Raw genomic sequence first — 23489 nt, 5'->3', positions numbered from 1 at the left:
TCCTAAAGCAACAACTCTACTCATTCAAGATGGTGGAGTCAAAGGCCATCATGGAGCAACTTACGGAGTTCAACAAAATCCTTGATGGCTTGGAGAATATTGAGGTGCAACTTGAGGATGAAGATAAAGCTATACTCTTGTTGTGTGCTCTACCGAAATCTTATGAGTCGTTCAAAGATACCATGCTCTATGGCAAAAAAGGCACTGTTACCTAGGAAGAAGTTCAAGCGGCTTTGAGAACCAAGGAGTTGACCAAGTCCAAGGACTTGAGAATTAATGAAAATGGTGAAGGCCTAAGTGTCTCAAGAGGGAATGATGGAGGTAGAGGTAATCGGAGAAAGAGTGGTAAGAAGTCAAAGTCTAAATGCTTTAACTGTCACAAGATGGGTCACTTCATGAAGGATTGTCCGGAGATTAATGGTAACTCCGCACAAATTGTCTCTGAGGGTTATAAGGAGGCAGGTGCTCTGATGGTGTGGTGTTGTTTGGAGGATGAAGAAGGTGATGTTGGTCACCTTGGTATTGATGCCTAGTGGAGCGGTGGTCGTCTGGAGAGACGTTAAACACTCAACATCAGCCTGGAGAGGCGGTGGTAACAATACTCATGATCAGTCTGGAGAGGCGGATGCAACAATACTCATGATCTACCTGTTGAGGTGGAGTTTCAAGGTTGAAGACATAGTGGGATGTACTCATTTACTAGTTGAGGTAGAGTACGCTCAGATTGAGGTGGAGTTGAACACACCGGTAATGCTACGACTATGGAGGACCTTAAGTATTATGCTCTATGGTGAGCAAGGGATTTCTTCATGAAAACGAAAGTCATTCCGGAGGTTGAAGAATGTATAGCACGGCTTGCGGGAATACCCTAAAAAAAGGCCAAGGGTGATTGGATGCAAGGAGACCTTCAAGGAAGCGGGAGATGTCCTGTGTTGAAGATGTCATGGTGAATGCTTGTGGAACTACCTAAAAACTCCTAGTGTAGTTGGACTGCAAGGACTCTTCGAGAAGGCGGAAGACGTTCCGATGGCTGAAGAGGTTAAGGTAAATGCTTGTGGAACTACCTAAAATTCCTAGTGTAGTTGGACTACAAGGACCTTCAAGAAGGCGGAAGACATTCCGATGACTGAAGGGGTTGAGGTGTAAACTTGTGGAGCTAGTTGGTGTAGTGGGAAGCAAGGGAAAGAGCAGCAAGATGTTGATGTTATATTGGCATCATCACTAATTTGGAGTCAAGGTGGAGATTGTTGTGAAAGTGACTCAAAATTGGAGTTTGGAGGCCAAAATTCATGTTTGATGGAACTGGGAAAATCGGCGCCCGATTTGCAAAATCGGGGCCCGATTTTGGACGCATGTTGGAAGCTGTTGGTGCTGGAAAAATCGGCGCCCGATTTGGAAAATCGGGGCCCGATTTTGCGTGCTGTTATTTTTCAGAAACGTATTTTTTTAGCCAGATTTGGTACAATTTTATGGGAGTTACTTTTACTATAAATATAAGCATTGTATCAGTGTAAACCTTGAGATAGAGGGGGCTGAAACAAGGGTTTAGAAATCAAACTAGGGTTTGTATAGAGTTTGTCTCTTAGCAACAAACTAGGGTTTGAAGGTTGATTCACCTTGGGAAACACTATTAGGATTGAGTCTCTTGGTTACGGGAAAAGACTGTGATTTGGGTAGAATTAGGCGGGAGACTTATTCTTGTAACCCATTGATATCTCTTTTGTAACGTTACTCATCATATAGTGAAACAGAGGGCTGCTCTCTCCCCCAGACTAGGTCAATTTGGACCGAACTGGGTAAACAGATTCTTTTGTGTTCTCTCTTCTTTTCTCTCGTTGTTTTCTACTTTTGACTTGTGTTTATAACTTCCATACACTTTGTTTTGGTTGCTTGACTATCCCTTGCTCCACACATCAAGTTTGTTATTGGTGTGTTTTCTCATCGAATTCGCAACAATTATGAACTGTGTTTTTGTGTTGTTGTTGTGGGACATGAATTTAGTTATGCATCACAGAGGTTTCAGTGGCCAAAGGAACCAATGTGAACTCAACAATCTGCAAACCTACAATAATTTAGGAACATTGGAAGCACTTATGTTGTGCTATGACTATGAACTTATGTTTTGTAACAATAGAAGGATTCCTTTCGTGTTTTGATGTGCTCTTTCTCTAGGCCTAAGCAATCATGCTACAAAATATATTGTTCTTTGAGACCGGACAAAGAGATAATCTTTTTGGTTATAAATTTTTTTGTTGAGAGAATTATGTTCTATATTAACTTCTTTAGAAAAATAGAAACCCAAACACATAAATTTTCAAATCACACACAATGTTATCAATAATGTGCATTTAAAACGGTCTTATAAGTACAACTCATTGAATCTATAATACTATTCTTCATATACACCGTGTTTTTTTAGTATTGTCGTTAAAAACATTTTCAAACAAGAAAAAAATACGTTTAAAATATTTATTTTATTCTTAATAGGAGTAAAATGTATATCCATAAAAATTCTGGTATATTTATTTCGAGGCATACAAAGTGTGATTCTTTTCTAACGTCAATCTAAATCCACTTCTAACATCACCACCGCACATCTGAATCCACTTCTACCGTTAAAAAGAAGCTATAAAGCGTAGCTCAAGAAAATGCACGTTTAACCTCATTCTACCCCTGTTCCAAACATGTTAGGAATCTCATATCATGTTCAAAGTAGTTGAACTTATGAATAATACTCTAGGGTGCTAAATAGACAATTAATTGTTATAAATTTATTCCTCAAATTCCTAGTCAAATCGGAATGGCATACAAAATGTCTTGATCTAATTTTTGTGTGTGGAAGAACTCAAAGTTACTTTCATAAGCAAGCATGGACCAAAACATGCATGTTCATACATACAAAGTGACCCAATAATTTCTCAAAAAAGAACATGGTTTCTTATTTTATTTTTTTTGCTTAAAAGGTGACCCTTTATATAATGATTATCTTATTGGATTAGTGCTGCTTACGACATGTTTAAATACTAATATTATTTTTATATAAATAATAATTATATGGTCGAATAATACAAATAAACAAAGAAAACTTTTGAATCATTTCATTTCACAAACTAGCGACAAATGAAATGATCATTAAACATTGTCCCATTTCACTTTTATGGTGATCTGTTCAAATTACATTGAGATTCCATTTATAGGGGGAAAAAAAATCTTATGTGTACACGTGTCTACTTTTTTTGGACAGAACGTGGACGTGTTTCTTCTCACTCAAACTTCTTTTTTCGAAAAAAAATTGCATGCAGAAAAGCATACCACAAAATTATTAAATAAAAAAGGAACTAAATCATGATAGACGTAAATCAAAATACATGCAAAACAAATTATGATCATTCATGAATTGTGTTACTCGGCTATTACATGAGAAAGTTTAATTTTTCATTTTTTTAAGAAAGATTAATGCTATTTCTCTAGGCATAGCAACAAAGCTCATATTCATAGATACGCCTCTGAAACAAACCCAATTTAATGAGTTTTTCCTGCTTTGACTGAGTTTAGATACATGTTTAAGTTTTTCTCGATTTTAAAACATGAGTACGGAAAGAGTGACAGGATATAGGTATTCACCCTGAACCCATACCCAAACCGGTCTAGAGTGCAGAAATCAATTTATACTCTTTTAATATAAATAGAAACTCAAAGCCTAAATCATTCCACTCACACATTCAGAGTCTCAGTTCCAGATGACATTGACTATCATAGTTATCTTTTTTTTTTCTTTCATATCTCACACTCTTGGCCTCTCTCTTCTCCTTCATTGTAGTCATCGTCGTCATCATCTTTTTGCTGAATAATGCATTACAACATTGCGTCCGAGACTAAAAAAAATAGAAAAAGAAAATATATGCATTACAACATTGCGTCCGAGAAAAAAAATAGAAAAAGAAAAGAAGATATGAACATTTTAGTGTAACACACATTAGTTTCCGCAATTCCATTGATATAAAAAAGGGAAAAAGCATATGAGTGTTTTAGTGTAACACACATACTTATTGCAATCTAGCTCACGTTCAAAGTGGTCCTTTTTCCTTTTCAAAATCGAAAAAGATGGCACCTCATCACAACAAGTCACCATAAACATCACACTTGCTTTGCTTTAAAACCAAGATGAACACCTAAGAAAGAAAAAAGATATTAAAGATATGATAATATATGAGGATTTGGTTAACCACTTTGTGACACTCCTTCATTCCTTTTTTTCCAAAATATATATAAACCATTCTTTTACCAAAATACACGCACACACAATCTTAGTATTATTTAAGGCCTCAATTCTAAAAGTTCCAAAAAAAAAGGGAAGAAAATGGGGATTATGAATGATCCTTTTCTTCTTTTTCTACATCTATGGCTATTCATAATGAAGTGAAATTTGAGTTTTTAGTATTATTTAGTAAATTGTTGTCTTTGTAGACATCTTGGTGAGAGTGTAATGGAACCTCCTCATGATATTTGGTCTTCAATATGGAGCTTGTTTTGCTTTCTACCATATTTCGTCAGCCTTTTTATTCTAGGCAACATCAAAGGTAAATTTAGGCTCAATTCTTCCATATTATTTTGGATTAATTCTTATTGTATGCTTTGATTCATTTTTTTGTGAAATTTTTCATGATTTATATCTTCATTTAGCAATGGTAGAGTGCACCTTGATTGGTGTTTCTTGCAAGTATTTAATTTCATTTCGAATTATATTATATATTTGAAGACATAACTCATTTTTTAAGAACACAATCAATTAGATTTGTTTACTATAAGTGCAACAGATAAATTTCATGAAGCAAATGATTTTAAAAATCAAAAAAAAAAAAAGGAAATGTTAATTTGTGTCTTTAAGACACAAGTTAATGAGTTAAAAGTAGAAATTTTTTGTTGTAATTAATGCATTTGTATTAATTTTTTTTTTACTTTTCATTAATTGAATGCACAAAATTTAAGAAAATTTTTATACTTTTTGGTTGCTTAACATGTGCTCTTAGGACACAAGTTAGCATGATAAAAAAATAGAAAATGTTAACCGGTGCCCCCGGGCACTGGTTAAGGAAGCAAATGTAGACAAGAATATATACTTTGTCCTATTTGAATAAACAGTTTAATTAAACATTTATTATATAAAATATTTATGCATATGTTACTCTTGTAACAACAGATAAAATATCGTTAAATTACTTTTATGTAATCTATAAGTTTGTTCGTAAACCATATCCTGAAGAGCTTATGAGAAAATCTCTATTTGGGTAAACTATAATTTCAAAATTGTTCGTGAAAATTATGAATGATTCACAGACACTTTTATTTTTGACAAAGACACTAGCACTTTCTTATGGTGCCATTTGTCCAATGTACATTGAGATTTCATTTATATGGGGGAAAAATCTTAAGTTGACATGTGTCTTCTCTCTCAAACTGATTTTTCTTTTTTATTGAAAAAAAGTATATGCAGAAAAGCATGCCATAAAATTATGAAATTAAATAAAAAGGTAACAAAATTATTGATGACATAAATAAAAAAATACATGCCAAACAAATTTACGATCGTTCTTGAATTTTTTACTTCTCAGTTCTAAGATAAAGTTTTATGTTCCCTCATTTACATCTCTTGAGATTGAGATTTAGGTACAATCACCGTAAAATTTGAATGATATTACACAGTCTTCTCTATGCAACTAGATTAATAGTGTTTAGAATTTGAGTTAAATATGTTTTTGGTCCTTATAAATATGTCAACTTTTCGTTTTAATCCCTCTAAAATTTTCTTTCAATTTTAGTCTCTATAAAATTTTCAATCTTCACTTTTGGTCCCTCTTATAAAGTAAACTCATATGTAGAATTCATATTATTTAATAAAATTTTCCAGAAAAATTCAAAATATTATAAGAATCACTCCAGAAAAAAGGTGACATATTTATAGGGACCAAAACATATTTAACCCTTAGAATTTTACATAATGATATGAGTTGAACAACACGGGACAACTTTACCAGGGAAGGTTGGTTAGTTTACAAGAGTTGGTAAATAGGTGATTCATCCAAAAAGTCGTGAGTTCAACTTTCGTTGTTAATGTAAGGATCTCTTTGGTGAATGATCTGTAAGTACCTTGAAAGCACTCTATAGTCTATGAACATTGAGGTATGTTCTGACTATGGTGAGCCCCGAAGCCCAACTCTCCTAAACTTGTTGTAAACAAGAAAAACATCTTTCACCTATCTCTCATCATCTTTTCAATTGATTTTATTGGGTTGATTTAGTTATAACAAAAATTCTAGTGAAATTCTATGTATGTAAAGAGAGATCAGCGTACCAATATGATGTGACACAAGTGATAGATACTTGACTCTTTTAATTATTTGGTCAATAGTTTGACTTCTGACCGATTTCTATCAAAAAGAATATACATGAAGTAGTCAATATGTTTTTAAAAGAAGTAGTCAATATTTAAATGGATCTCAAATATCTTGATTGATTAGTCTTCGATAATTCACATACATACCAAAGAAAAAGATATGAGTGTTTTAGTGTAACACATATAGTTATGGTAATCTAGCTCACGTTCAAAGTGGTCCTTATTCCTTTTTCAAATCCAAAAAGATGACATCTCATCACACAAGTCACCATAAACTCACCCTTGCTTTGCTTTAAGCCAAAGATGAGCACCTAAGAAAGAAAAAAGATATTAGAATATGAGGATTTTGCTAAGCATTATGTAACATTCCATTCTTTTTTAAAAATATATTAAACCATTCTTTTACCAAAAATTTACAAACAATCTTAAAGTACATTTTTAGAGAATTTCAAATAATTTAAGGCTAGACCCTTTCGTTGTTTTTCTACATTTATGGCTAATAGGTGCAAAATGAAGAATTGTTTTGGAACTCTCTATTGTGCAATGAGCATATGTAATCTATATCGTAGTATTTAAACACAACTTGTACTCGTTAACCAAAATATTGCGTAATAGAATACTACAACATCCACTTCATTGTCGGAGACGTAGGCACAATTGATCGAGTTCTATGATCACTCGTTCAATTGTTGTTTTCTTGTGCGTTTATTTATCTGTTTACTTTAGAGCCGATTTTAGAGTACGATCGTCAAACTTACTCTCTCTCAAACTGTTTTCAGGTATCATTTTCTGTCCCTTAATATGCTTAATCATGACAATTGGAAACTCAGCTATCATACTTGGTCTTTGGTGCATACATACTACATGGACATATTACTGTGTTGTGAGGTACGTTTCTTAGCTTCGACAAATCGATCAATTTATTTAGATTTGAGCTTTTTTTTCCATCGTATTGATTTCCTTAACTGACTACAGATGTAAACAATTAGGACCATTACTGAAGTTTGTGATGTGCACAATTTTACTACCAGTGCTGTTGATTTTATGGCCAGTGTTGGGAATTGTTGGAAGTATTGTAGGTGGTGCAGCCTATGGATTTCTTTCACCATTATTTGCTACTTTTGAAGCTATTGAAGGAGAAAAAGAGAACAAAATTTTCCACTGTTTTATGGTATGTTTTGTTTTATGAAGTTTTTAAAGTACTTGTTATTTCTGTTAAACGTGGTTAACACATTTAACCACGATTTTCATGTGTACATTTTAACACAGATCGTGGTTAATGGACATCATTTACATTTGAACACCGACAATCCTAGTTTATGACGTTTAAAATCGTGGTTAAATATGTTCAGTAGATGATTAATGAGTTGCGACACGTTGTTATATTCATTACGTAATTAACCACATATTTGAACTATGGTAACCATCTAAATCGTTGTCGAAATTTTTCATCAAATTCGTGTGTCAAAATGTCGTATCTGATTTCATATTGGATCCTTAGGATGGAACATGGAGCACTGTTTTGAAGACATTTGATATTGTGAAGGATGTAAGAGATGCATGCTTCCATACTTATTTCTATGTAATGGATGACCTGAGACAAGACGGACCACCAAAAGGAGAATATTACGAAATCAGGTTTGATAGTCTTATTGAGTCTCTAAGCATGAAAGCACACCTTGATTTTCTGTGAAACTTTATTGATGTTTCTAATCGCTTTTTTGATGCAGGCCACATTATTTTCCTGGTGCTATTGTAGCAGCAATTCTTGGCATCACAGTCGATGTGCCGATTATATCATTAGTTGCCTTATGTAAAGTTCCATACATGCTTTTCAAAGGTTGGAACCGTTTGTTTCGTGACCTCATTGGTCGCGAAGGCCCTTTCTTGGAGACAATATGTGTGCCTTTTGCAGGCCTTGCTATCCTTCTATGGCCATTGGCTGTTGTCGGCGCATTTCTGGCATCTGTAATAGTGAGTATCTTTCTCGGTGCTCGGGCTGGAGTTGTTGCCTATCAGGTTAGCCCTAAAATAAGATATTATTGTTCCTATATCATGTTGTGTATGAAGTACTGACATGGATGCGGACAGACACGATACCAACACTGACATATAGAGAGATACCAATGCAGGAGTCCTCTTTCTTGTTTGGCCTTCGGTACATTGTCGCAACTTTGTCTCTTTATGATGAATATAGTAATGATATTCTTGATATGCCGGAAGGATCTTGCTTTCCAAGGTTTTACTCTTCTTTCCTTTGTAATACATGTTGTTTTGAGATTTGCACTTACTGATGCCCTTGACTTGTGTTTGATATTTGATAGGCCTAAATATCGACGAGAAAAGATTGAAATATCACGGACATCTTCGCATTCAAATTCCTTCTCAAGAACTAAGCCCTTAGCAAAGACTATTTCCCGTACAATTTCTCTAACGAATAACATAGCTGAGTTGAAACCATTTGAGGTACTTTTTTACAGATTCAGATTTAAAACATTCGTGTTTTCCCGCATTTGCTGTAATAGCACATCGATATTGTTTGATTAAAATCAGATAACTCACATTTCGGCTACATGATTTGAGTCAAAATGAGTTGTTTGATTTAGATCGAACGACTCACAATTTGCGACTACAGAAAATGCAAGACTTTCTAGTTTTATCTTTTTTGTTCATTTGTGAACTAAATAAATGTTGCTCATGAGTCGTGTAGTTATTGGATGGCTTGTGCAAGGAATGTCTTCATGTAGGAGAAACTTTGGTTTCTCAAGGACTAATAACACATGATGACATACAAGAAGCCATGTTTGGCAAAGAGAGTAAAGTCATTAGTATTGGTTTGCCAGCTTATTGTCTTCTTCAAGCACTTTTGCGCTCTATTAAAGCCGATTCCTCGGGTATATTGATAAGTAAGTAAAGCACTTGTTGCTGTTCTAGTTGCCTTTAGGCCCTATTCGGATAAACAACTTAATTAAGCACTTCTAATATGGAATAAGTGATTTTTGATTACTTCCTCAATGCAGCTGATGATACCGAACTAACTACTTCAAACAGACCAAAGGAGAAGTTTTTTGAATGGTTCCTTAATCCACTTTTGATCATTAAAGATCAAATCAAAGCTGAAAATCTTTCCGTGTCTGAAGAGGACTACCTTTGCAAGTTAGTCCTCTTCAATGGTGATCTAGATAGGGTAAAAAATTTAACTTTTGGTCCTCCTCCGGAATCCGATCGCAAACTAGCCGAACTTGACGCATTGGCTAGAAGGTACATGTCACAAAAAAAAAATCATGTTACTGAATTAGCTTTACATTGATATCCAATAAAATTTCAGTATTTTACTGTTATTATGTTTATATCGCTGAATTCTCATTGAATGTCGGTATAAAACTAAGTCACACTAACGATGAAATTTTGTTAAACTTTTTAATTATTTTCAATAACTTTTGTACTTATTTCTGTGAAGGCTTCAAGGTATAACAAAATTTATCACAAGGTTTCCGACATACAAAAGACGATTCGATGTTCTTGTGAAAACATTATCTGAAGAGCTTGCAGAGAAACATGGAACTTCAAAAATAATTAGATCAAAGAGTGCTTTTCCTCGGATATTTAGTTTGAAATCATTCAACAAAAGTAATGGTTCTGATGAAGAATCTGAACTTGGAAAAAATTCAGAATCTTCATTATAAGAAATTTAAGAATATCATGTTATGTAATTTTTCATGCAAAGAATGCCAATCATTGATAACAAATGTGGTCCATGTGATGATTTGTGTGATATACTCAACCATAAAGAATTTGAGAATGTATGATGATTATAATGTTTAAAAAAATGGAATGAAAATCGAATCCACGAGACCTCTGCGTCATAGTTTAACTAGTTTAATCGTTCAATCACGATTGATCTGGTTGAAGAATAAATACATAAATGTAAAAAATGAAAGTCGGTTGAACGAGATCAACTTAGTTCGATCTCAGTTCAATCATAGTACAATGTAATTAGAGGATCAAACCAACCGAGAAAATCATCGATTCTCAATTTAATGTGCTGAACTAAATTTTGTTTTTAAAATATTGGTATGCACATATCTGATTTTTTTCTCTCTTCACTCATGAAAACTATTAGAAAAATAACAAATTAAATTAAAAACATTATATTAGTATTTACTAAAAAAAACATTATATTTGTAAAATATTAAAGTGAGTATGTGACTAAACCATCGTGGCCCATGATCCATAAGTTGCAAATTTCTTCTTTTTCCCTCTACATTTTCCATATGAAAAATTTCAATTTAGTTAATCTAATTGCAGATTAGACCCTATTAACTAAGTCAAATAAATTTAACAAACATAATGCATAAAAAAATATGTACGACTAATTTTACATGTAACTATAACCACCCACTACCTCCATTTCCCATACGACTCTAGTAAAACCAACTTCCCCACTCTCTCTATAAACACATCTATATATTAAACTAACCTTAATTCCTCAAAACTTTCACCACAAATAAAACTCTTGCAGCACTCACATTATTATTCGCACCCCCATAACACACATGAAAACAATGGCATCTTCTTCTTCTTTCTCTTTGTATTCCACCACCTTACTTGTGCTTCTCTTGGCTCTTTTCTCTTCACTTCAATGTTCTATTGTAGCTTCAACTGAATTTGAAGTTGGTGACCTAAAAGGTTGGGTTGTTCCACCTTCTAATGACACCGATATCTACAATATTTGGGCTTCCAACAAAAGGTTCCAAATTGGTGACTCCATTCGTATGCCCTAAATCCCTCTCTTTCTTTTCATTCATATAATTTTAGGGTTTTAAATTGTAGTCACAGTAGCCGTTATAATTTGTTTATACTATAAAAATGAAACGGTCAAATGTGGTCGGTTCAACTTTCATTAAGGTCACATGCATTACATACTTTGATGTCTCGCCTTAATCGCATTCATGAACCTTTCTTTCTTTAAAAAAATTATTACGGCTACATGCATTAGATACTTTCATTACGGCCACATGCATTAGATACTTTGACATTTTTTTTTTGTGTTTGTAGATTTCAAGTACAAGAAGGATTCAGTGATGGAAGTTGGCAAGGAAAATTACGACGATTGCAATGCGACACAACCAACATTTTTCTCAAACAATGGAAACACTGAGTTCAAGTTAAATCATTCAGGGACATTCTACTTCATCAGTGGTGCATCAGGACATTGTGAGAAAGGACAAAAGATGATTGTTAGAGTGATGATTCAGGATGTTCATTCTAAGTCTTCTGGTTACCATGTTCCTATTTGTGTCTTTCAAATTGTGTTTGTTTTGGCATTTGTTGCTTCCTATGTAATTTGAGTACTTAGGAAATTAAATTTGTTTGCTAGGGTATGGATAATGCAATATGTTTTTCTTATACCATGTCTTTTAATTTTGTTTCCCTTTAATTTGATTCTAGTTTGCTTTGGTATGTAATTAAGATCATTGGATTTGTTTGGAACATTATTTCATGGTAATATATTCTATTATTATTTATGATATTATTATATTAAACGTTATTTGATTTTCATGTGAAAAATATAAATGACTTTTTTTATGATTAAAAGTATAATGGGTTTAATATAAGAAATTTAGCCACATTATTTTTTCAAGACTCTTGAGAAAGAGAGAGGAACAAAGACAAAGAAGGGAAAGAAATGGGGACGTGGATTGTTAGTTATTTCAAGAAAGGGTCCACGAAATGAAATCATGGATTGGACAATGTAACTTTAATTCTCAAATCAAAGATCCCAAACATGAAATATGATTTGCTCACCATTGATGTAGCTCAAATTTAAAACCTTTGTCTTTAAAACAATATATCACGTTGAGGTATGATTCAAGTAGATTTTTGCATGCATGTGCCAAAACCACATTGAAATATCACGTTGAGGTATGAAAAAAATATAAACATGGTTCAAATAGACTTTCTTTCTAATATTCTTTTTAATATTCATTTTTTTATTGATTGAAAATGAATCTTACATAAAGCAGGGAGATGAGTTTTAATCTTTAATGAGTGAATATTAAAGAAAATATTAGAAAACGAGTGTTTTTTTTTAAAGAAAAAAAATTAAAAATGTGTTCATAACACTCCTCATAAAATAATGGTGTAGCAAAAGAATAAAACGGATTTAATTGATCGTAGAAGCTAGGAATATGAGATTCAGGCAAAATCAATTTTAGGCTGTAAAATCTGTTTTCCTTTGTTAAAGCCAAAGAGTTTTTAATGATGCATTCCTTAATTGCAGTTTTGTGCATGTGTTTCGTGTGTATGTATGTTTCTTGTTGCATGCTTTCTCATATCGAAAGCGCTTATGTTGTTGGCCTAACTGTTGCTTACTTATATGATATGATTTGCATATGCATATGTAGCTATTTTTGCCTTTTTTTACTTTGCCTCTTTGCATGTATATGCCAAGTTTTAGAGGAAGTTAAATGCCAACATCATCAACATTAGGTTGACATCATCAAAAAGGGGGTAAATGAAGCTTTCCTAGGTGTTGGGGTTGTTTTGATGATGTTTGGTTAAGACCAGGTATTAAGTGTGTTGATGATGTTTATTGTTTACATGTTCATAGTAATTAGTATATGTTAAAGCACTACCTAGCCATCCATGATCTTAAATTTCTTCAAAGTGTCTTGTGTGTCAAGTTTCATTTTGTGGCAAAACTCCTTTCTCTATACCTTTAAATTATATCATAAATTGTTGATTCGTATCATACTCCGCAAGTCTAGTTCTTAGAAGTGTATTCTTTGTTTTTGTTCAATGTGTTCAAAATCCATTTTTAGTGATTTGATTCAATTCAAATATTGCATTTAATCTCTTGTGAAGTTTGGAGTCAAGTTTTGTGTTCAATATGTTCGGAATCCATTTTTAGTGATTTGATTCGATTCATATATTGCATTCAAGCTCTTGTGATGTTTGGAGTCATGAGTTGTGTTCAATATGTTCAAAATCCATTTTTTTATGTTTGGATTCAATTCATGTATATGTTGAATCAATTCATTCAAATTCTTGGGTGTTTGGCTCATGAAAATTGATTTTGAATCTATTTAGAATTATTTGATTCTTATCAATCTTCATCTATATTTTTTTGATTTGAATCACAGATTGTCCGGTTCTTATCAATCTTCATGACAACTCGGATTTCACATTTTATATTATTGAGTCAATTCACTACTTTAATGATTCGAATCAAACCATTTTTTTAGTGTTATTTTGAGCGCAACTTACTCCTATCTCACTCAACTATAAATACTCTTACCCACACACTTCTATACTCACTAAATCAATTGCAACTATCTCTCTTGAGTCTTCAAACCTCTCTTTCCACTAGTTCTTCAGATTAAACACTTTTTCTAAGAATCTCTGTGGTATTTGAGTCTTAGATTGCTAGAGTGCTTTGTAGATTGGTTTCATTCAAGGAACTTGATTGGGAATCAAGGGTCCAAAGTGAATAGAGTGATTTCTTTCCACCTTCAAGCGGATTAAAGGTTCTTTCTAATCTTCTCAAGTACAAGCTCCGGACATAGTAAAGAAGAGTTTGAGGTGAAGAACTTCAAGGATTGCATGGGAGTTTGAGTTTTGAAAATTTGGAGAATCACCGATTTCAAGGGTTTTACTTGAAGATTTGAGGTTGTGGTTGCCTAGTATTGAAGATTTTGGTAATTGAAGGAATTCTTTGTAATCACTACAATTGTAATCAAATTTCTACAATAGTGGAAGTCCTTGATAGAGAGGTATTTTATCAAGAAGAGTAGACGTACTTCGAAAGGGAGAACTACTATAAAAATTATGGCGTTCTTCTCTTCCCTTTTCCTGTTTAGTTTTGCTTTAATTGTTGTATATGAATTTTAATGCTCGTTGCTAGTTGATTTAATTGTGATTATTTTTAAGACTTAACCTAATCTTAGTTCATTGAATTAAGTTTCAAATCATTAAATCATACTTTCTGTTTCATAGTGTTAATTTGTTTTAATTCAATTAGGTTTGATTTGAGCTTGTCTAGTTTTGTAAATTCTGATTGTTGAATAGTGATAATAGATTGTGCTAGTTAAGATTCTACATTTGAACATCTCAATTCAATAGTGAATCTTAGTGCTATATTCATTGTCTGGATTCTTTTATCGTTTATTGTGCACGAATCCAAAAAATCGCACGTTTTCTAATTACGTTTTTGCTAAACTCAAGAAAATTTTCTAAAACGCTATTCACCCCACTCTAGCGCATACTCTTGAATCTTAACGTGAACATATTTTCAATACTCCCTCCGTCCCAGTTTAACTGAGCCAGTAGACCATTTCACACAGATTAAGAAAAGTGTTTAAATGAAAGAGAGAGAACAATGTTTTTGAGTGTTTAAATGTAAAGTAGAATTTATTGACTTGAGAGATGTGAAAATAGTATTAATTAGAGTTATAATTGGAAAAAAGTAATTAATGTTGTATTGAAAAGTGAAATGAGTCAAGATTCCTGGAACAATATTTTTTTTACAAATGACTTAGTTATTAAGGGACGGAGGGAGTACTAGATACCACATAAATGAAAAGGTGTCTAGTTTAATCATTGATAGCGAAAGTTGTACTAATGTAGCCATCACCTTATTAGTTGAGAAATTGAGTTTGCCAACATTAAAACATCCTAATCCAAATAGACTTCAATGGCTGAATGATTGTGAAGACATAAGGATGACTAAGCAAGTGTTGATCAGATCAGAAAAGATCAGATCCTAGTCCATATAGAAAATTTTGCCAAATTAGACTAATTCCTAACGACACTTATTAAAACTAATACATGTCTATACATGTGTACTTGATCGAAAATCATGCATGTAACTGATGGTTCATGCAAAATGTCTTCATTATTTGGCTGCTGCAACCAAATATCACATTCAATGCCAATGGATAATTAATTCCCAAATGAATACACTTAAGATAAAGGTCCACCCATAAGGTTCATCACCATTTGAAACTGAATTTTTGTCCAAGCCAATCAATAACAGCTAGTCATGAATTTCAAAGGCCAATAGAAACATCACGTGATATGTCCAAGTCATTTTCAGCATCCATAAGCTCAATTGTTTTAGGGTGATACTAAGTTGTGCTCAAAGGGTACAAGTTAAGGGTCTAAAAAACGAATTAAAACATAAATTTTGTATTGAAAAAAAAATAAGGTTTTAATCTTTCAAGACTCTGAATACATCATTTTCAAAATTAAATTTCTACATTTAGCATCTAAACTCAAGACACAAGTTAACATTTTCCATCATTTTAAACTAGCATAGCAAATTGTGGCTCAGGGGTGGGAATGAGCCGGCCCGAGCCGAGCTTTGCTTAAATAGGCCTGGCCTATTTGAAAAAACTAAGGCATAAGCCTTGACCTTTTACCTGTCAAAGGCTTTATTTTAAGTCTGGTCTGGCCTTTTTAAAAGTCTAGCCTGACCTATTAGCCTGTTTAAAAGCCTAGTTTGTGTTACAAATTTCAAATAGAGTCGATTCATCCATTTTTCTTTCTTTTCAATTTGTGTAACATACTTAATGTAGAGATAAACATTAGTTAGATACATATTAAACTAATAAAACACAATCGTAAAATTTATAGATGGATAGAAACACAAGAATAATCATGTATTATAACAAGAAGGATTTCAAACTTAATCTGATAATCATACTTAAACTTAGGCATATTAGTACCAAGCCTAAAAAATCCACACAAGTCAAATGACAATATGGTATTTAATGATAACTAAACAAGCTTTCAAATAGTAAGAAACTGAAAACAAAATTAGCACTTAAGCAGGAAAAAATGCATAAAATCTTCAATGCGATAAAAAAATCACCGACTTAATATGAGAATTTGAAGGAACTGTTATTATTTTTTTGTATTACTATATGAATAAAAAATATATGAAAATGTAATATACTCATATACGGGCCGGCTTGATAGGCCTGATAGGCTTTTTTATAAGCCTAAGCCTAGCTCATTTAAATTAATAGGCTTTTTAAAAAGCTCATGTCTGACCTATTTATTAAACGAGTTAGGCCGGACAGTAGGCCGGACCATAGGCCCCTGACGAGCGGTCTGGCCTACTGAATTAATAATAATAATAAAAAAAATTAAGATGAATAAAATATTTTTATTTATGCATTTTTTATAGGTTTCCTTTCAATGTTTAATGAACTTATGATGACATCAAAGTTTAGTCTATAGTAAAAAGCCACATAATATATTGGAAGAATTTACATGCGAATTCTTTTATAAGTGTTATTTGAGCTTAACAATATCTTCTCCCCATGAGCTTAAAAAATAGTTTTCATTTAGGTGAATTGTGTCACATATATACAAGTCCATAGTGTCACCCTATCGTGTCTCATCATCATGAGATCATATACTAAAATAATAATGCAAAAGAAGGTTGCAATTTGCATTCAGATTCCACTTGACGGTTTCCCAATTCGGTGCAGTTATCAATCAATGTCTATCCTTTTCTCTTTTATTATATTAATTTAATTCTAACAAATATTTCTACTAAATAATACTATTTATGTGTTCCTCTATAAAAAAAAAAAAAACATTCTCTATAATATCCAATGAAATGTAAAGTTAAGTATAATAAGAATTTGACCAATATTATATAAAATAAAAACTAAAAATTCGGCCTTATAAACTCAATAAGTGAAATGTAAATTTCTTCATAAACTATTGCATATATATAATAATTCCCTCATAGAAGTTGGAAGATATTTCATTCCATATATTTATTATCATAAGATGGAGGAGACAGCATGGAACTCTGAAACCTTTAAAATAGCATACACCGTGTTTGGATGGATTGCTTTTGTGGTTTGGTCTAGTAGTTTTTATCCTCAATTTATCTTGAACTATTCAAGGAAAAGGTATAAGCACTTTTTGTTATCTTATTATTTTAGTTTTTCTCTTGAAAGCAAAATTTTTTATGTGGAAAGTTGGAAATTGTAGTGTGGTGGGATTGAACTTCAATTATTTGATATTGAACAACACCAAACATACCTTGTACCTCATCTACAATGCTTCCTTGTACTTTAGCCCTAATGTTCGGTTTCAATATCATCAAAAATATGGATTTGATCAGGTATTTAATCATTTATTTCATCAATTCATCACTTTTTTTCTTTCTCTCTTCCCTTTTCCTTTTATCTTATGTGTGTACTCATTTTCCATGTTTCCAATTGATAAAGGTGTGTATATTTTATCTATGGGAACCTCCCAAAGATTACTTAAATATGGACTTAGCCTATAAGGAGAAGTTTGTAATTAATTACACTTCATTTTTTTGAAGGAATTAATTACACTTCATGTTAACTCATTAACTAAGATATGTACTATATTATTAATTATGTACTTAGCCTCTAATGAGAAGTTTGTAATTAACTATACTTTATGATAACTCATTAAGTAAGATATGTACTCATAATGAGTGAATGTTGGTTAGGATAGTTTAGGGTTGGTACGTTTGGTATGTTTTTACATGATGTACTCCCACTTAAGTTTTAATTGGGTCAGGTCTTATGTCCTCTCAGTCTTTGTATCTCTTTTTCTATATTTATTGTATTTGTTTGATTGGCCTAAAAAAATTAACTAAGATATGAATTATATTTTTTTTTTGAAGGAGGATATGAATTATATTATTATTTGATAAATTAGTAGTAATTATGTGTTTATGAAAAATAGAAGCATAGAAAGTACTAGTATTTTCAATTTATGTACCAAAATTTAATTCAATTACCGCCTATGAAAAATGTAATAAGAAAAAGAAAAGGATAAGGACAGGTATTCTAAGAAATTGTAGTATAAAAAAGAAAAAGAATAAACATATTAGATATTTTTTTGGTAGAATAATAAACATATTAGATAACTTGTGGCCCACTTAACTCCACAGAATCTTTTTTTTTTTTTCTACAGAAAGAATCTTCTTGGTTATTTGCATTTATCATCTGTATGGTTAAGAAATGAAACTTAGAGAGTGAAAAATTAGAAGATGTTTTAGATATTTGGCATATATGAGGAAATGAAAAGAAATCCTTCATCGAACAATCAACTCTTATACTATTGTTGGGTTTTGAGGAAAAGTGAGTTAAACACTATATTTTGTTGAGATAACTGGAGTTAGTATTAAGATAATTAGAGTTAGTTAAGGTAGTTAGAATTGGTTAAATGTTAATTAGAACTATAGTTAGTTACACTTATTATTTCTGATACATTTTAACCTAAAATATTAAAACATTGAGTTTATAAGTCATTTCACTATATAATTAATGTTCGGTTTATAAGTAAGGGTAGCACTGGAAGATATTTTTATTTTTATTTTGCTTTGTTTGGTTTAGAAATGAAATTCAGAGAAAAAAAATGATAGAAAATAAAGTAAAATGAAATAAAATAAGTTGAAAACGAGTATCTATGCGCATAAATAATGGATGACAAAACTCTCTCAAGAAATTTACAAATTTTGAAAAATATAGGGATCCAATATGTAAAATTCAAAAAAATAAATGGGAACTAACATGTCAATTTTGAAATGTGTAGTCACAAATTTGCATAATTTAAAAGAATAGTGAGTACTTGCTTTTTTCCAATCTGTCTAATTTAAATAGGGTATTTTAAGTATATTGGTGTAGTTTTAGCTCAAAAAATCTACATTTAAGCAAATGAGTAATAAATATTTTGGTTCTTAATTTCTTTGCTATTGCAGATGATACCTGTAGCTGCAAATGACGTTGCCTTCTCAACACATGCTGTTTTGTTGACCTTAGTCTTATTGTTCCAAGTTGCAATTTATGAGGTATTGTTTCACATCAATATCAATTGTTGGATAGAAGTTTTTACCAAAAAATATTGTTTGGATTTATCATTCATTATATACAAGCTGGACCGTTGAAAAAGACCTGTGACAAAGTTTAAGAAAATTGGCATAGTATTAAATCGTAGCGTGACATTTGAATACCACACTTTTTCGTCCATCCATTCAGCATCTCATTTTATATCTATATATCTCTTCCTATAATTTCATCAACATATTACATCATTCTCATTTTTTCCTTCATTTCAATGTGTATACATATCCACATTTGGTGTACACTAAACATTTTCCTATTTAATTTGGTAATAATAATTGACATCATTTTTTACATGTTTATCGTTCAAAATAGTTAATTTATGTTTCCATCGCATATATTTTTTTTTAAAAGGCCAAAGATAATTTCATTAATAAAATTTTGACAACAAGTCAAAGGTCAAAACTGTAAAAACAATGCATCCAAAGTCTCTCCAATCCACGTGTAATCTGGATTATAAAGAACATATATACTCCCTCCGGTCATATTTACAAGAAAATATATTGAATAATTTATATATATAGTCAGAAATCTATACTAGATACGTAAATTATTCAATGTGTCTAAAAAGTTAATTGTTTCTTGTAAATAGAACCGGAATGAGGATTTAGTTAAATAATGGACAGTTTGATTGGTCTTGTCAATCAATGTCTATCATGTACAAAATTTGAACTGTGAAAATAAATAATAAAATTAATACAATTCTCAATAATAGAACTAACATGGGAGGAAGATTGTCGATAACCATTCAACGCTACAGCCACATATGAAGTATTTGATTTGATTATACTATAAAATCTAAAAAAGGCCGTATCTTTTGCAAATTTCAAACCCATTGGAATATTTATTCTTGAGAAAGATGTGAAATAATTAGAGGTATGTTAGTAAAAATATATTTAATGTAGTTAAAAATTCAAAAGGATGTTATAGAGTGATGGCTCACCTTAAGCATTCTAGACTCAACAAGTTCAATCTCTGATATGCTTTGTTTTAAGGGAAATGTTAACTTGTGCCTCTGGGACACTAGTTAAGGACCTTAAATTGTAAATTTTTATGAAAGTTCGTATAATTAGTGCATTGAAAATTGAAAATTTAGAATACTTAAAGAGTGTCTCCGAGACATTTTAGTTACACACCAACATTATATGTAGAAGAGCTAAAATCATGATTTTATATTTTGCCTTTTTTTTGTGCAGCGTGGGAATCAATCAATATCAAAAATCACAATGGGAATCATCACTGTGGTGTGGATTACTGTTGGAGTTTGTTTCTTCATAGCATTCCCTTCCAAATCCTGGCTTTGGCTAATTTCCATCTTTAAGTGAGATATATTTACTTCCATAATCTTCTATTAAGAAAAAAATTAAGGAGGAAATAAAATATTCTTAGTCAATTGATAAAATTAAAACTACAAAGCATGATGAAGAAAATAATATTTCAAATGTCATTTTTCATGTACTGCCTTAAGCAATGTTTTCAAAAACGAACTTGATGGTTCAATCGGTTGAATTGAGAATCGGTCAATTTGTCGGGTGACAACCACAATAAAGTCAAAGTCTTATAAAACTTGATCGAATCGCTTGAACTGTGGTCGGTTAATATGCTCCTTTTTTTTAAAGCATTTTAATACAAATTTATTTAATACTCATCCAATTCAACGGTTGTTGAAGTAATTGAACCATGATCTGAAAGTCTCATCTGTTCGATTTTAGGTCCGGTGTGAAAATATTGGCCCTATGATGAAGGTTCAATGTCATTGAAAAACAATATTTGGTTATATTTCAATTCATATCTAACTACTGAAAATAATATTTTGTGCAGCACAATGCAAGTAGTTCTGGCAACTATCAAATATATTCCACAGGTTAGAATTTCTTTCTTTCATTCTGACTCTCTAATGAGTGAAAACCAAACTTTTAGGCCTTTTTTTATTTTTATTTTTAAATGTTACTAAATTTGATCTTCAATATGATGTAAATGTTAATACAGGCATTTATGAACTTCATGATAAAGAGCACAGATGGATTTAGCATTGGAAATGTGTTCCTTGATTTCTGTGGTGGAACGGCAAACTATGCTCAGATGGTTATACAATCAATTGATCAAAGTATGTCTTTATTTCCAAATTCACATTATAGTAACATTCCAAATGACTTTATGCATCAATGCATATAATTAATAGCATTTCTTCTCCTTTTTCATTCTAGACTCTTGGGTGAATTTCTCTGGGAACCTTGGAAAAGTATTGTTATCTCTGGTAAAAATTAGTCCCTTTACCTTTTCATTCACTTCAATTTTGATGATTTGATATCTTCCTTTTTTATGTTTCTGCTTCTTAACCTACAAAATTTGCATTAGAATAATGAATGTTCTAAATCAATCGCAAATTCTTTTAGCGACAAATTTAGACATCGATGTAGTTACCAGGTTGAAAAATCGATTGCAAAATCGGTCGTAAAGACAACATTTTCTTAAGCTAAAAGTGCCTTAATTTTCTTACTCGTGTATATATAATGTAAACATTTTCAGGTTTGTATGTTCTTTGATCTTCTTTTCATGTGTCAACATTATGTGTTGTATCCATCAAAGAAAACATCATCAATTTCTCCTTCTAAACTCGATGACAACATCAAAGAGCCCCTCATCAAGTCTCCTTCAAATGTGCCGGTGGCTGAAAATGTTTGAATTTGTAATTATGTTTGGTCACAATACATATTAATGTATATAATTAGTCACCTGTATGATTTTAGCTAGTGTGTAGATTTTCCCATGATAAGGTTGGTGGGGATTTTCCCATTATGAGGTTAGTGGGGATGCTCTCTTGGCTGAACTGCGTGCTATACAGATAGGGATCGACATTTGTCATAATCGAGGTTACACGAATGTGATTTGTGAAAGTGATTGTTTGGAAGCTGTGAATATCATTGGTTCTAGTAGACATAACTTACATGTTCATGCTTCAACCATTCTCCAAATCTTTAAGGCCTTACAACAAGAAGAGAATTATACTTTGGTGCATATTTTACATGCGTAAAATATGTGTGCAGATTGTATGGCTAAAGAAGGCTCCCATTCGGCTTCTAGTGTTACCTGGGACCGTCCCCCATCAGGCATGGAGTTACTCCTCTTGAGAGACAAGTTTGGAAGTAGGGAGGGCAAGTTTATATATATAGAATGTTTATTTTATTTTTTAAGCAGAAGTGCAAGTGAGGCAAACTATGGTTTACCAAAAAAAAAAAAGGGATCCTTAGAAAATCAAAGGTTAAGAGTTGGTTTCTTTTGGGATAGAAACTAGGATTAGAAAACACTTGGTAAATACATTAGAGATAAATCACTGAGTCTCTAATAGAAAGTGATTCGAGAGAAGGATAGAAATAAGGGTTTGTTGTTACAAAATTTGCTAAAGGTTAATTTCTTGTAACACTTGTATCTTTTTTTAAGAGTAATCAAAACCTAGTTGCATGATGTATATACAAAAATTGGAGAAAATTCATATGATTTGTTTCCAAACAATTCAACAGGAGAGTGAAACAATTCATATTAAAAAAAAATAATATTAAACTTCGAAAAATGAGTTACTATGACCAATTATATACAAAGAATTCATGGCGTCCGGCCTAACGATTTCAATATTTTTTTTTTGTTGAGCAATAATCTTTTTTTTTTTTATCATGATATTGATACAAAGTTTGCCCTACCGCTTAACAATAGCTAATCTTTGACGGAGGACTTGTACGAGTTCTCTCCTCCCAACCATTTGTTTTTCCATATGCATGAAACAATAATGAAACTCCTAACCACATGTTTAAGTGCTCTAAGTCCCTACCATTTTGACTAATCCATTGTTTTTTTATCAGGTAGCCTAATGTGTTTGTGGTTCCGACCTATGTTGATAACTTAACCTTTTTTATTCACTACTAGAAAAAAAAATTAACAACAAAAATTAATGAAGGAAAAATAATAATTCACTCTTAACAAAATTTAGTGACAAATGATTTTTCTTTGCTAATTTTAAGTAACTTTTCTTTGCTAATTTGAAGTATTTTAGTAGTATTTTTTTTTGTTGTCATTACACGTATGTCGAAGATAACCCAATTGAAAACATGTTTATATCAAACATATTTTTATTTTTTTCTCAATATCTCAAACATGTTTATATTGGGAATATAAGCGAATCTCACAAAGCATAT

General features: G+C 31.8%; 3 protein-coding genes across 5 annotated transcripts; all 3 read left to right on the top strand.

Annotated features, from left to right (window-relative positions):
* Positions 1–4297: 4297 nt before the first annotated feature.
* LOC146913247 (putative membrane protein At3g27390) lies at positions 4298–10143 on the top strand. Of its 2 annotated transcripts, none has more exons than XM_085716477.1 (10): positions 4298–4580; positions 7174–7282; positions 7384–7565; positions 7896–8032; positions 8125–8413; positions 8527–8633; positions 8719–8860; positions 9105–9300; positions 9415–9655; positions 9855–10143. In XM_085716477.1, the coding sequence occupies exons 3-10, from the start codon at positions 7404–7406 to the stop codon at positions 10078–10080; spliced, it is 1500 nt and encodes a 499-aa protein (XP_085572603.1). In that variant the 5' UTR covers positions 4298–4580; positions 7174–7282; positions 7384–7403; the 3' UTR covers positions 10081–10143. The 2 variants fall into 2 exon arrangements, with proteins under 2 accessions (XP_085572603.1, XP_085572602.1); XM_085716476.1 differs by having other exon boundaries at positions 7370–7565.
* A 613-nt stretch (positions 10144–10756) lies between these two features.
* On the top strand, positions 10757–11887 carry LOC146913246 (early nodulin-like protein 21). Its single transcript, XM_085716475.1, has 2 exons — positions 10757–11167; positions 11453–11887. Exons 1-2 carry the CDS (start codon positions 10951–10953, stop codon positions 11743–11745), a joined length of 510 nt encoding a protein of 169 aa, XP_085572601.1. The 5' UTR covers positions 10757–10950; the 3' UTR covers positions 11746–11887.
* A 5141-nt stretch (positions 11888–17028) lies between these two features.
* LOC146913245 (cystinosin homolog) lies at positions 17029–22778 on the top strand. Of its 2 annotated transcripts, XM_085716473.1 has the most exons (8): positions 17029–17325; positions 17408–17540; positions 19158–19247; positions 20496–20620; positions 21121–21163; positions 21289–21406; positions 21507–21556; positions 21829–22778. In XM_085716473.1, the coding sequence occupies exons 1-8, from the start codon at positions 17201–17203 to the stop codon at positions 21982–21984; spliced, it is 840 nt and encodes a 279-aa protein (XP_085572599.1). In that variant the 5' UTR covers positions 17029–17200; the 3' UTR covers positions 21985–22778. The 2 variants fall into 2 exon arrangements, with proteins under 2 accessions (XP_085572599.1, XP_085572600.1); XM_085716474.1 differs by lacking the exon at positions 19158–19247 and having other exon boundaries at positions 17120–17325; positions 21829–22493.
* Positions 22779–23489: the final 711 nt, after the last annotated feature.

Source organism: Medicago sativa, chromosome 6 (assembly GCF_051527215.1).
Source record: "Medicago sativa cultivar Bolivia chromosome 6, Bolivia_mono, whole genome shotgun sequence".
NCBI lineage: Eukaryota > Viridiplantae > Streptophyta > Magnoliopsida > Fabales > Fabaceae > Medicago > Medicago sativa.
Note: the sequence above shows the minus strand (reverse complement) of the source record. Positions and strands in the feature narration are given on the sequence as shown.

Excerpts from the sequence above, each read along its gene's own strand:
- LOC146913247 (XM_085716476.1), top strand. The coding sequence starts at position 4,487 with ATGGAACCTCCTCATGATATTTGGTCTTCAATATGGAGCTTGTTTTGC. Across the intron at positions 7,566-7,895 it reads AAATTTTCCACTGTTTTATG|GATGGAACATGGAGCACTGT; the intron begins GTATGTTTTGTT and ends TTGGATCCTTAG. Across the intron at positions 8,634-8,718 it reads GAAGGATCTTGCTTTCCAAG|GCCTAAATATCGACGAGAAA; the intron begins GTTTTACTCTTC and ends GATATTTGATAG.
- LOC146913246 (XM_085716475.1), top strand. The coding sequence starts at position 10,951 with ATGAAAACAATGGCATCTTCTTCTTCTTTCTCTTTGTATTCCACCACC. Across the intron at positions 11,168-11,452 it reads CCAAATTGGTGACTCCATTC|ATTTCAAGTACAAGAAGGAT; the intron begins GTATGCCCTAAA and ends TTGTGTTTGTAG.
- LOC146913245 (XM_085716473.1), top strand. The coding sequence starts at position 17,201 with ATGGAGGAGACAGCATGGAACTCTGAAACCTTTAAAATAGCATACACC. Across the intron at positions 21,164-21,288 it reads CTATCAAATATATTCCACAG|GCATTTATGAACTTCATGAT; the intron begins GTTAGAATTTCT and ends ATGTTAATACAG. Across the intron at positions 21,407-21,506 it reads TATACAATCAATTGATCAAA|ACTCTTGGGTGAATTTCTCT; the intron begins GTATGTCTTTAT and ends TTTTCATTCTAG.